Source organism: Triturus cristatus, chromosome 1_2 (genome assembly GCF_964204655.1).
Source record: "Triturus cristatus chromosome 1_2, aTriCri1.1, whole genome shotgun sequence".
NCBI classification, from domain to species: Eukaryota; Metazoa; Chordata; class Amphibia; order Caudata; family Salamandridae; genus Triturus; species Triturus cristatus.
The window spans coordinates 769,092,429-769,104,930 of record NC_140580.1 but is presented as its reverse complement, the minus strand read 5'-3'; the positions used below and the strand labels follow the sequence as shown (position 1 = coordinate 769,104,930).

Below are 12,502 nucleotides of genomic sequence, written 5' to 3'. Positions count from 1 at the left end.
ATTGGGGTAGGGACATGGACTCCGATAACAGAGGACTGGAGGGACATGGAGAGGTGCCCCAAACTGACCCTACAGGGAAGGCATCAGGGTTTGCAGCAGCACAATACACCACACAGCGCATGCGGGACGGGAGTGCAGCACAACAATCCATAGAGGGAGGGGACAGGACCATGCACATGGACAACAGAGAACAGAGGGGAAAGAGGCAATGGTAGCTAGCTGACCATAATGGACAGACAGGAGAGAAAGCTGCAGCATAACAGACCATAAAGGGCAGGAGGGACGGATCAGGGGCATTACAATGGAACAGACAAGCCAGGAGGGAGGGAATAGGGGTCTGCACATGGAAACAGAGGGCAGGGGGCAAGGGGGCACGGCAGGAGCAACAAGATGACCATGGAGGTCAGGCAGAATGGGCACTAGAAACAAGACACACCATGGAGAGCAACAATGAGACTATGATGGCATACACACAGACCATGGAGGGAAGGTGGGAGGGGGTCAGGGGCAGCTAGCTGACCACACAGGGAAGGTGGGAGGGCCCATGGCAGCACAGAAGACCATGCATGACAAGCGGGAGGGTTAGTGGCAGCACAATGGCTATGATGGGCAAGAAGGAGGGTGCAGGGGCATGCACAAAGGACCATGGAGGATAGAAGGGAGGGTCAGGACCTGGGCACAGACAAGAGAGTTCAGGGGAAGGGGCCTCACAACAGACCGTGCGGGGCAGGCAGGAGGAGCAGTTGCAGCACAACAGACCAGGGAGGGCAGAAGGGTGTGGCAGTAAAATGGACCATGGAGGACAGGAGGAAGGGGATGGGGACATGGCATGTGGACAGGCAGGGTGGAGGTGGCAGGGACAGGTTACAGTCATCTGACAATGCTAGGCAGGTGGGAGGGGAGTGGCAGCTCAACAGAACACTCAGAGTAGATAGGAGTGGCAGGTCCATGGAACATGGTGGGCAAAAGGGATGGAGCAGGGGCCTGCACAAAGACATCGGAGAGCAGGGGGAAGGAGAATAGGGGCAGCAAGCTAAGCACAGAGGCTAAGCAGGAGGTCAATGATGGGCCATAGAATTGGGCAATGGAGGGCAGGAGGAGTGGACTGGTACATCATGCTAAATGGAGGGCAGTGGCAGCACATCAGACCATGCATGGCAGGAGGGAGGAGGCTAGTCCATGGATTCAGACAACAGAGGATAGGGAGGAGGTGGATGGGGCAGCAAGCTAACTGTTCATAGACGGTGGCTATTAGGAACTTTATTGTTTTTAAAATGTGTGTCTGTGCGAACTACTTAAAATATGAACAAGTATGCAGCATAATCTCACTTTATTCAGGAAGAAGAGGACGTTTGTGACTGTGACTCCGGGCTCACTTGGCAGAAACACCCCCTGACCCTCCACCCCCATAAAAATGTAATGCCCGTGAAAAGGGTAGGTGGACGCAGTGTTATATAGAACATAGTCCTGAGAGCACGATTGAAAATGAAAACTAGATATAGTATATTGTATCAACTATGCACCAAAATGTGTGATATAAGATGAACCGGGGCATGAACTATAATATGCAATACATTGTGCGCAATGACAGATTCATTGGAGAGCGCGAGATAGCACAGGCACTAGCGCATGCTATGCGATATGCGCCTTGGAGTGTAATATGCACAGGGCAGTGTTGTGTAACCTAACTAGTCTCTAAAGTTGTAACATCAAATATGTGATGGGGAGTGTGATGTTGCATATGCACTGTGACAAAGATATGGATCCCAGATTGTAATATGTATGGCATAGCGCTGTGCGTTATAACATAGGCATCGAGGAAGGCACGTTAGATGGGGCAATATAACCCGTGCGAAGGCAAGTGTGGCATGACATATTCACGGGGTGGTGTTACAGTGCACATGGGCTAGAGAGTGTCATAGCATACGCACTAGCTGGTGGAATACAACACAGAGGTTTGAGGCACTCTGCGGGCACTGATGGGTGTAACACAGCATTGGGCTCAGCCAGGAGCACGCTGTAACTCTCAAGTGAGGTTCGTCTCCTTTCCAGAGAGTAAAATAAAAAGTATTACACATCCGGCGGTGGATGTGTGTTTTAATAACCGTGAGGAGGGTTTCTTGCATAGTTTGGTCGAATTTTTGTCGAATCCCCTTTGAATGGCTTGGTGTGCGTGTATATTAAATGTGCCCGTCAATAGCTACCCATGTTTGTATAAATAAACGACAAGGGTGTCTACTTGGAGAGTACCCACCGGCGGGGGCGCCGGGATTAGGCATGGTAGGGCATCAGATACGTCAGACCTTCACTAGCGGTGTAAATACATTCCATGTGGATTCATTCTATGCATAGTCGCCTTTTAATGAATATCACGCAAATCGTTATGGTGATAGGTACATACGGTTTGTCCAGCATGTCCTAGGTGTTTCTATAAACATATATTTTTTTAAAATAATAAAAAACAAAGGCCGGCCCCGGGGGATGGGGTCCCCGGGGCCATAAGTGGCCTGAGGAGGGGGGCAACGCAGCCCCCTCCTAAAGAATTAAAAAAGGCCATGACCCGGGGGTTGGGGTCCCCGGGGCCGATTAAGGCCTTGGGAGGGCCAAATTAATTTTTTTCAACAAAAAAAATTAGGGTGCTGGCCCTGGGGGATGGGGTCCCCAGGGCCAGTAAATTAGAAAAAGAAGGGGGGCCACACAGCCCTCCTTAAAAAAAAATAATAATAAAAGACCGGCATCGCGCCGGAGGCCACGTCCCCTCCTTGCAGCACTCTGCAAACGCACCCCCTGGCCAGTTGTAAGTTGGGGAATTAATTCCCCTTCAATACTGAGGGTCCCTAAGGGCCAACTAGCCCAACAGGTATCTCCAGTATGCGCCAGGAAGCTGCGTTGCAGACAGGTGTTCTGAGGCCACGCCCCTTTTTACACCTCTATGCAACGCAGCTCTGTGGCGCTTACTGGAGGTACCTAGTGGGCTAGTTTGACCCTTAGGATTCAAGGGGACTTAATCTCTTAACTTAGAACGGCCACAGGGCGCGTTTACACAGTGGTGAAGGGAGGGGACGGGGCCTGAGGTGACGTGTGCAAACACGCCCTGTGGCGCGTTTTAAGTTGGGGAAATAATTCCCTTTCAATCCTGAGGGACCCTGGGGGCCAACTAGCCCACCAGGTGCTTCCAGTAAGCGCCACTGCTCTGCGTTGCAGAGAGGTGGTGCAGGCCATGCCCCTTTTTACACCTCTCTGCAATGGCGCTTACTGGACGTACCTACTGGGCTATTTTGCCCCTAGGGATCCTCAGGATTCAAGGGGACTTAATCTCCCAACTTAAAAAACGGCCACAGGGCGTGTTTACACAGTGGGGAAGGGAGGGGACGGGGCCTGAGGTGACGTGTGCAAACACGCCCTATGGCACATTTTAAGTTGGGAAAATAATTCCCCTTCAATCCTGAGGGCCCCTGGGGGCTAACTAGCCCACCAGGTGCTTCCAGTAAGCGCCACTGAGCTGCGTTGCAGAGAGGTGGTCCAGGACGTGCCACTTTTTACACCTCTCTGCAATGCAGCTCTGTGGCGCTTACTGGAGGTACCTAGTGGGCTAGTTGGACCCTAGGGACCCTCAGGATTCAAATAAACGTAATCTCCAAACTAAAAATGGCCACAGGGCGTGTTTACACAGTGGTGAAGGGAGGGGACAGGGCCTGAGTTAACATGTGCAAACAAGCCCTGTGGCGCGTTTTAAGTTGGGGAAATAATTCCCCTTCAATCCTGAGGGACCCTGGGGGCAAACTAGCCCACCAGGTGCTTCCAGTAAGCGCCACTGCGCTGCGTTGCAGAGAGGTGGTCTAGGCCGTGCCCCTTTTTACATCTCTCTGCAACGCAGCTCTGTGGCGCTTACTGGAGGTACCTAGTGGTCTAGTTGGACCCTAGGGACCCTCAGGATTCAAGGGGACTTAATCTCCCAACTTAAAACGGCCACAGGGCGTGTTTACACAGTGGGGAAGTGAGGGGACGGGGCCTGAGGTGACGTGTGCAAACACGCCCTGTGGCGCGTTTTAAGAGGTAGTTTTAATCCCCTGCCCTATTATATACTAGGGGCTTACAGAGGAGGACATGCTGATCACAGGGGGACCCCAAAGCATAGTGTTCCCTAGTGTATGTAGGTGTTTTCACTGTATTCTGAGTGTCTTTTAACATAGCACTGGCTCTAGGACTGGTTAGTCAGACTCAGTTAACATCAGTATCCGTCTGAAAAAGTTGAGGGTACAGGATGATTTTGCAACAAGGCTTCTTTCTGCTCTTCTGTTTCTTCTTTCTGCACGTTATCCTTCTTCCTGCACTTTTCTTCGTCTTTGAGGACTTCTGTTGCTTCTTTCTGCGTTTCTTTTTTTTCTTTCCGTGCGTTTTTTCTTCTTTCTTCACATGTCCTATCTCTGTAGGCATAGTTAGAAATTAGCATTTAAAAAACCTTTGAAATTCACTGAAAAAACCATAGGTTTCAGGCACGTTATAGTTAGGAATTAGCATTTAAAAAACCTTAGAAATTCACTGAGAAAACCATAGGTTTCAGGGGCGTTATAGTTAGCTGGACTTTTCACTCGTACAAAACCATTGAAATTCCCCCGTTATAGTTAGTTCAGCTAACTATAACTCGCGCGCCCGCAATGCACTGCTGATGACGTCACATATTACATCACTCATGACATGGTCAGTGACATCACTCATGACATCACTGATGACATCTCAAATGACATCACTGATGACATCATTCAGTGAATGTGTGTTTTTCTGAAAATTACATATGTTTTATATATGTATATCTCAAGGTCGATGGAAGAATAAATGGGTATATAAGTGTCTAAATGGATGATTTGTTTTTGAAAAATTGATTGTATAACTGACTGATGAAGTGTATCTTAGTGAATACATGGCTTAGTGAGTAATGTTTAAATATGTAAATATCTGTATCAGTCTCTCACTTTGTGTATAAGTGGCTGCATGGGTTGGTGAGTAGCTACATGAGTGTCTATATAGGTTATTAGTTGGTTTTTTGAGTATCAGTATGAGTGTCTGAGAGTGTCTGTATGGTTCGGTGAGGGGTATTACATAGTGCATAAGTGCATGAATGAGTGACTCACTGTTTGTATGCGTTGAAGACAGCATGTGTGCAGGACTGTATGGGTGGATGAGTGTGTGCATGGGTGTGTTAGTGAGTGAATGACTGTCTCAATAGTGTCTTTATGAGTAACTACATATGTTTTAAACTAGTATATGTGACTATTGGTGTATATAAGCGAGTATATGTGAGAGTGAGAGATTGAAAGAGTTCCTGTATGAATAAGTATGTGTTTCTATAAGTGATTGTTTAAAAGACTAAGTATGTGTAAGTTTCTGTAGAAGTAAGTGTGGTGGTGTGTGTATAACTGTATATGCAAGTAAATGGATGTTTGATTCTTTATTAGCATGAGGGACTATGTGTGTGAGTAACTCTATGAATGAGTGGCGTTGTGTAACAGGATGTATAGGTGTATGAGTACATATGATGAGTGAGTACATGTATGAGTGACTGTATAAGACTGTTGGTGAATGAGTGGATGTGTATGTGGATCTTAGAATTACTGAATAGGTTGTTGTAACTGATATTGGTATGTCCATTGTTTTGAAAATTTTTGTTTCTATTTTTGAATGTGTGTATCAAAGGTTATATTAGGGGGAGAGGAGGTCTGCCACTCTATCACAAGGATGATGTCATCAGTGATGTCATTTGAGATGTCATGAGTGATGTCACTGACCATGTCATGAGTGATGTAATATGTGACGTCATCAGCAGTGCATTGCGGGCGCCCAAATTATAGTTAGCTGAACTAACTATATCGGGGGAATTTCAATGGTTTTGTACGAGTGAAAAGTCCAGCTAACTATAACGCCCCTGAAACCTATGTTTTTTTCAGTGAATATATATATATATATATATATATATATATATATATATATATATATATATATATATATATATATATATATATATATTCACTCCAACGCTCACCTTCACTACAAAGCAAGCAGGACACATGCTCCCGGTATGGTAAAAGGATTTAATGAGCTCCCAGCTAATCACTTGAAACAGTCTGTGGAATATATATATATACATATACAGGTTTCCTCCACCTATACTCATGATGTTTATCTCATAGGTACTATATTTCCCAAAATAAACATCTCTCTCTTTACGTGTACACTTTCCTTCAGTACACGTGACGTCTCTCCGTTTGTGTGATATCTGCCTCAATATGTGTGGCATCTCTTTGTGTTGTATTGTAGCATTAGAATAGCACCTTCTACCCCTACATGGGGTGTGGAAGAGCTTACCTACACGGATAGCAAGCTACAGAGTGTAGGTTGTGTGGTTGTGAGGGTGTTGTTTTTGTTTTGAGCCTATACGGGAAGTGTTTTCTCAAGCATTAAATGGGGTGTATTTCTCACACATTAATATGCCTTTTGCAGTAGATTTTCAAGCCTCTGTATATATGTGTGAGTTCTCTCCAAAGGTGTGATGGTGCACTCAGTCGCTGTCATCTCGTTCTAGAGATGTGAGGGATCTCAGTAGGTGCGATTTTCCCTCATTAGAGTTCTGATGGAAATGTCTCTGTTCTCTCAGGGTGGGACCTTCGATGTCGCAGACCGGATGTTCCACAGTGTGAAGGGTGCATGGAGTTCAGCCTCTAGAGCGAACATGAGTGACATCCGGGAGCTCACCCCTGAGTTTTTCTACCTGCCCGAATTCCTGACCAATGCCAACCACTGTCAGTTTGGTAAGTGTATGGATTTCAGCACTTAAATCTATCGTTCACGGCATCTCGAACACACCAAGGTGGGTGGAAAAATCTATGCTTGCCAAGAGAGAAACAAACATTGAGAAGATGAGGACATGGAGTAATGTGGCCCGGTGGGTGTGGCTGAGACCAAGGAAGCGAGCCAGGGGTGATGGGGCGGCATCTTTATATGTCACCAACTGTATCTGCTGAGTACATGGACAATCCCCGTTGAAAAGGAATGGTTGGGTCCACTGGATCAAAGGGGCATTTATTTACACTGCACTGAAGTAGTGGAACGGGGCATGTTTGGCATCACAGATGACGAGCGAGGGTGGGTGGTCAGTTCTGCACTCCACGTCATTGACTTCACAAGCACTGCTTGACTTCATGACTTTAGAGCATTGTGCGGTTGAAAAGGGTTATTAACAGAGTGCACCGGGGGCTAACATTAGGGATCAGAGAAGTCTTTTTTCAGTCCTCCGGAAGGAAATCCAGACTAACAGCTCCTCAATGTTTCGATCCTTGCATGACATCCATTGCTTCTTCTAGCTGAGTTGTGTTTTTACTAAGTACTCATACCTGAATATATTAGCAGTGGTGGGACCCCTCGATCTATTTTGCAGAGCTCTCAATATAGATTGCAGGGACTCTATCTTTTTGTGTTACATCACTTTACAAATAAGGGCTAGTTTGCAAGAGTAAAGATGTGCCAGCAAGGGGCAGGATCAAATGAAGTAAAATCAGGTGTGAACCCACCTGCTATGGAACTCTCATTCCACCCAACTCTAGCGATTTTAAATGTAAAGTTCCAGCTTCAGAAGTCTTTCCATACACTTTCATTCGGAATATCAGCTGTTTAAAATAAACTCATGTGTTTGATTTAATAGACTATAATGATGCTCTCTGTGTATAAGAATCTGGGCCACATACAGTTTTCACATGACCACTGTCTTGTCTCTTGGTTCACTAATGGCACTCTCGACAGGGTGGGGGCAGGAATAGGTCTAATAAGTTCTGTTAAAAAATCTTACTTTAAATAAGTACTTCACAGTGCAGTGCTGTAATGTGATGTATTAATGGCAAATCATCCACATGTTAAAGAAATGCATTTTTTTCTTTTGGAGAGACTTTATATTATGTTCTCTTATGTTTGTTCTATGATTTACGTGGCAAACCTTGGCTCAGCTCTGGCTCAGCTGGCCCTGGTAAATTTGTTAGCGCGCCCACCTCTATACAATAGTTAACAAATAAAGAATTCATTTCAGTGCCTGAGAGAAAAGGGCAGTTCACAATTAATAAGTCGAACTGAAACCAAGTGTTGTCAGAACTAGTTTTTACCTGTGCAATGAGAATATGAGCAGATAAAACATAATTTTATCTCATTCCAAGCTGCGGAAGAGTACAAAACCTTAACGATCAAGAGGGTAGTTAGCAATGACTCCTGCTCACCCATGCTTAAGAAGGTCACAAACTGATGTTATAGTAAGGGCTGCCCGAATTATGCGATTGTGCGGATGCAGTGATTTTCGCATAATTATGGATGTGCCGCATTTGCCACATAATCCATCATCTACTGCATAATCTGCAGATGTTAACCCCCCAGAAAATTGTTTCTAGCCCAAACTGTTCAAAAGTTCAAACTAACGAAGCTGCGACACATGTTGCCGCGCAGTGGTAGGCACTTTTCAAACATTGTCACCTTTCTGTAGCTTATTGCTATATTTGAGTGTTACACTAGTACTAAAGAGGCACAAATAATGCCCTGTGTTAACAAATTTAAAAATGATGAAAGAATGAAGTAATACTATCGCAAAATGTGCAGCATAGTGCCGCATAATTTGGCTTTTCTTGCCACATAATTGACTCAACCCTGCCCCATAATTTGGCCCTCTCCTGCTGCATAATTCCAGTGGCCCTGGTTATAGTCTCTGTATTCCAGGCCAGCTGATCTAAACTAGAGTCTTAGCGAAAGCCAGCTCCATGAGTGCTGCTGACAAAAAGAGCCTTCGATCGGCACTCGTAGGAAGTTCGCTCCTCAAGGGTGACATTTTACTATTTTCCCATGTTTCAAAAATCAACAGTAGTGCACTTGAAAAGCTGTGGAAAGTTGCAGCTCTCCATGTGCACTAGTGACTCGTGATTCTTCATAGGATGTTATATTTTTCTTATGTAATTATGCATTCTGTACCAGTATGCCCTGTGTTGAGGCAGCACGTGCATATTTTTATTTTTCTCCGCTGTCAAACATTTGCCTCTTGGAGGAACTCCTACCATCCCACCAGGTTTGTGGGTGATCCGTTTCCTTCGGTTGTATGTCATTACAATGCATTCCGTTGCAACGCATGCCTTTACTACGCATGCGTTACAACGCGAATGCCGTTACCACGAATAACATTTACCACGAAAATGCATTTACCACGCATATCGGTAAAGGCATTTTCGTGGTAAATGTTCTTTTTATTTTTTTAATAATACCCTTGTGCAACCCCCCCACCCCTTTTTCTTCTAATAAATTCCCCTCCCCTCAACATTAAAAATGTTTCCCTGTGCGAGTCCCCCACCCACAAACCCTTAAATTTTCCCCTTCGCTACACGTCCCCCTCATTAATTACTTAAACTAAATTCCCCCTTACCTCGCTATGTCCTCTCTTCTCTGGAAGCTCTTCCAATCTGTGTCGCACGTCGTAAAGAGGAAGCGGAAGTGTCTTTCCGTTTCATCTAACGACGGTACGACGCCGATTGCCTTCACATCGATGGAATCAGGTTTGTTTTTTTTTGTGGGGGGGAAACCCCCCCAACCGTCCTTTTTTAATATTACCTTTGTATCTCGTAGTAAAGGTATGCGTGGTAAAGGCTTTTCGTGGTAACCACTCATGCGTTGTAATGCATGCGTGGTTACTGTTATGCGTGGAAACAGCCGCGTTGTAGTGGACGTTTCCTGTTTTCTTCCCACCTTAGAAGGAGGGTTACTCAAGCCCCTCTGCTGGAGTAAACCTCTGTGCATGCCCAGGGTGGGAGAGTTCGATAGGCATTTGTGGGCCTTCACAATCTTCCAAGGCAAACCACGCTTTGCTCATCCCACTCCTCACACTCCCCACGCGTGGATTATCATCGGCGTTATCCTGCACGCTTGTGACGAGGCATTACCAGTACTAAAATCATTCTCGCCAGACTGATATCCTTTTGCGGGTAGCTGCCTGGCATAAATTAAGACATTTGTGCCCGTAAACATTAGTTTACAATTGTAAACACCTATTAGCCTCCTAGGCCAAGGCATAAGGTTACTAGATGAAGCCTTGTCACTAGTGGCACCGTTTCCAGTTCTGGGCTTTTTTTTGTTAATAACCGGGTGCATTCTGGGAGCTGTATTCTTGGTTCATATTGCCCCTATTGCCACAGGAATGTTACTTTTAACTACGTTCCTGTGGCAATAGGGGCTTTACCTTATTTACAAGGCAGCTTTAAGCTCCTTAAATGGTGCTTAGTGCCGCCTTGTGAATAAGGCACCCTTTCACGCTATACTTAGCATGGAAGGGGGGCAGTGGGTGTAACGGTGGGTGTTCCGCCGCAACACCCATTGATTTTGATGCTGCCCCCTATTGACAAGGGTAGCTTAAATAGGAAGCAGCGCCAAAATTAAGACCAGGGAAAACCTGGTCTTAACATGGCGAAACGAGGAGAAATGCTTTATTTCTCCTCTTTTATGCTGTTTCTATGTATGCTGCATTGTGCAGCACACAGAAACAGCAAAACACACTGCGTCCCTTCCTGCACATAAACAATCATTACAAAAATGACAATTTGCAACTTCTATGGATGCTTCACAATGCAGCACACATAGAAGTTTCAAATCACCATTAGTGAGCACGTGCAGGAAGGGACACTTTCCTGCACATAAACAATCATTTCAATCAACACAGGCACCCTTGCACAATGGTGCAAGGGTGCCTGCGTTGGTGTAAGGGTGCCTGTGTTGGTGCAAGGGTACCTGTGTTGGCTCAAGGCAGCTTAATTTAGCGATTAGGAAAACGCACAGATGTGCTGTATCTTTGTAAATACAGCTCATCCCTGCGTTTTCAGAATGGCGGAGCGTGGCGCCATTCGCTTGTAAATATCCCCAGTGTCCCTCATGATAGGGAGTCTCTGATAATCCTACCAAGAGGTGGCTGGCAGTGCCTCTCGGTGCCAGTGCCTAAACCCACCCATCACTAAAGGGAACAGGGGACATTTGTGCCAGTCTCCTGGACTCATCCAGCGAGACAGGTGTCAGGCAGTGTTGTGCAGCACCAGTCACTTGAACCCATAGAGTGCTAAAAGGTGCAATGCCCTTATGTGACTGTGCTGTGACGTTTCTTATTTGTTAACTCCTCGCCCTTCTTCTGCAGGCACCATGCAGGACGGGACCGTGCTGGGCGACGTGTTGCTGCCTCCGTGGGCTGACGGGGATCCTGACGCCTTCATCAGGTTACACAGACAGGTAATCGAGGAGGGAGTACATCTCGGGTATCTGGTCATAGACTGCACGTGGCTTCACCTGAGCAGAGTTTCTAGGACAGGGAGCGTCTCAGAAGCAGGAGTCGGAGGGGAGGTGAAACAGATCCCGACTTCTGCGTACTGGGTAGTTGCCTAGCGACCACGCCTTTGTCACACCTTCACAAGTTATGTTTTATTTGTTTAATAATGTACGAGTGCCTTGCGTTATGGGCGTTGTGTTATCGCCGTTTCTAATCTTGGGTGTATAACCATCAGTATGAAAAGTGTTGAAAAGTGTCCCTCGTGACAGGGGCCATGTTGACAGGTATCATTGTGGTACCTTGTACCGTTCTAAAGTCCTACTGACGTAATCGAGCATATTAGAAAAGAAAAACTGATTCCGTGGTTTATTTTAAAAAAGGAAACGCGTGAATATCGGTGGATTTTGTTTGTGTAACTGCGGAATTTGTATTTTGAGAGAAGGGGCATTTTAGACATTTTGTAAGTATGACTTTTGGAGTGCTTGGGTTAGAGGGCAGACAGCTGAAGTTAGGCGTGGTACAAATTTAAAATATGCCACCGTAATTCCCATATTTTGGGAATTTTGCATTACGAAAAAAGTCCCGAAATGATGACATTATGCCAGGCATGTAATTACATCGCAGTTCGCGGTAAAAATATAGCACGGAAACAACACGAACAAGCAAAACCAAGGCGGCTATTGTTCAGTGCAATTGCATTTTTCACATTATTTTTAAGCACGAAATGCGACCGCGCATTAAAAAATTGACACGAGGACGCATTTTGCTTTTAAGGGTACTGCTTTTCATACACTTGCAAGTAGTATAGCGTCATTTTCCAGATATTATACTTAATTTCATGAAAGCACATTACACAAATTTCGTACACCCCTTGCTGAAACGTGAGGGCAGAAAAAAAAAGATGACAGGAGAAAACTGTGGTGAGGAAACTGGAAGTGGCTTGAGAAGGACTGACTTGAAGTCGTGAGACTCATGAAGCAAAAGGTGCAGGAGAAAGATTTGGAGGGCGGGCACTGGAAGATGTTAGAGAACTATGAGGAGTTCCCCATCTCTCCACAAGAGGGAGATCTTGGCCCAGCTCTGAACCATCCTCTTTGCAGAATGAATGGGGGTCGATGCCGAATACCAAGGCTATATAGTTACATAGTTGATTGTGCCTTTCTCAACAGCCACCAGACA

The 12,502-nt window shown here is 45.7% G+C and overlaps 1 protein-coding gene across 2 annotated transcripts in view; it reads left to right on the top strand.

The window, feature by feature from the left end:
• Positions 1–12,502, top strand: part of WDFY4 (WDFY family member 4) — an 821,140-nt gene that overhangs the window by 707,786 nt on the left and 100,852 nt on the right. For both annotated transcript variants that reach the window (XM_085608765.1, XM_085608766.1), the window contains 2 exons: positions 6,653–6,806; positions 11,195–11,286. In XM_085608765.1, coding sequence (XP_085464891.1) covers positions 6,653–6,806; positions 11,195–11,286 — 246 coding nt within the window. The remainder of the gene's footprint in view (positions 1–6,652; positions 6,807–11,194; positions 11,287–12,502) is intronic.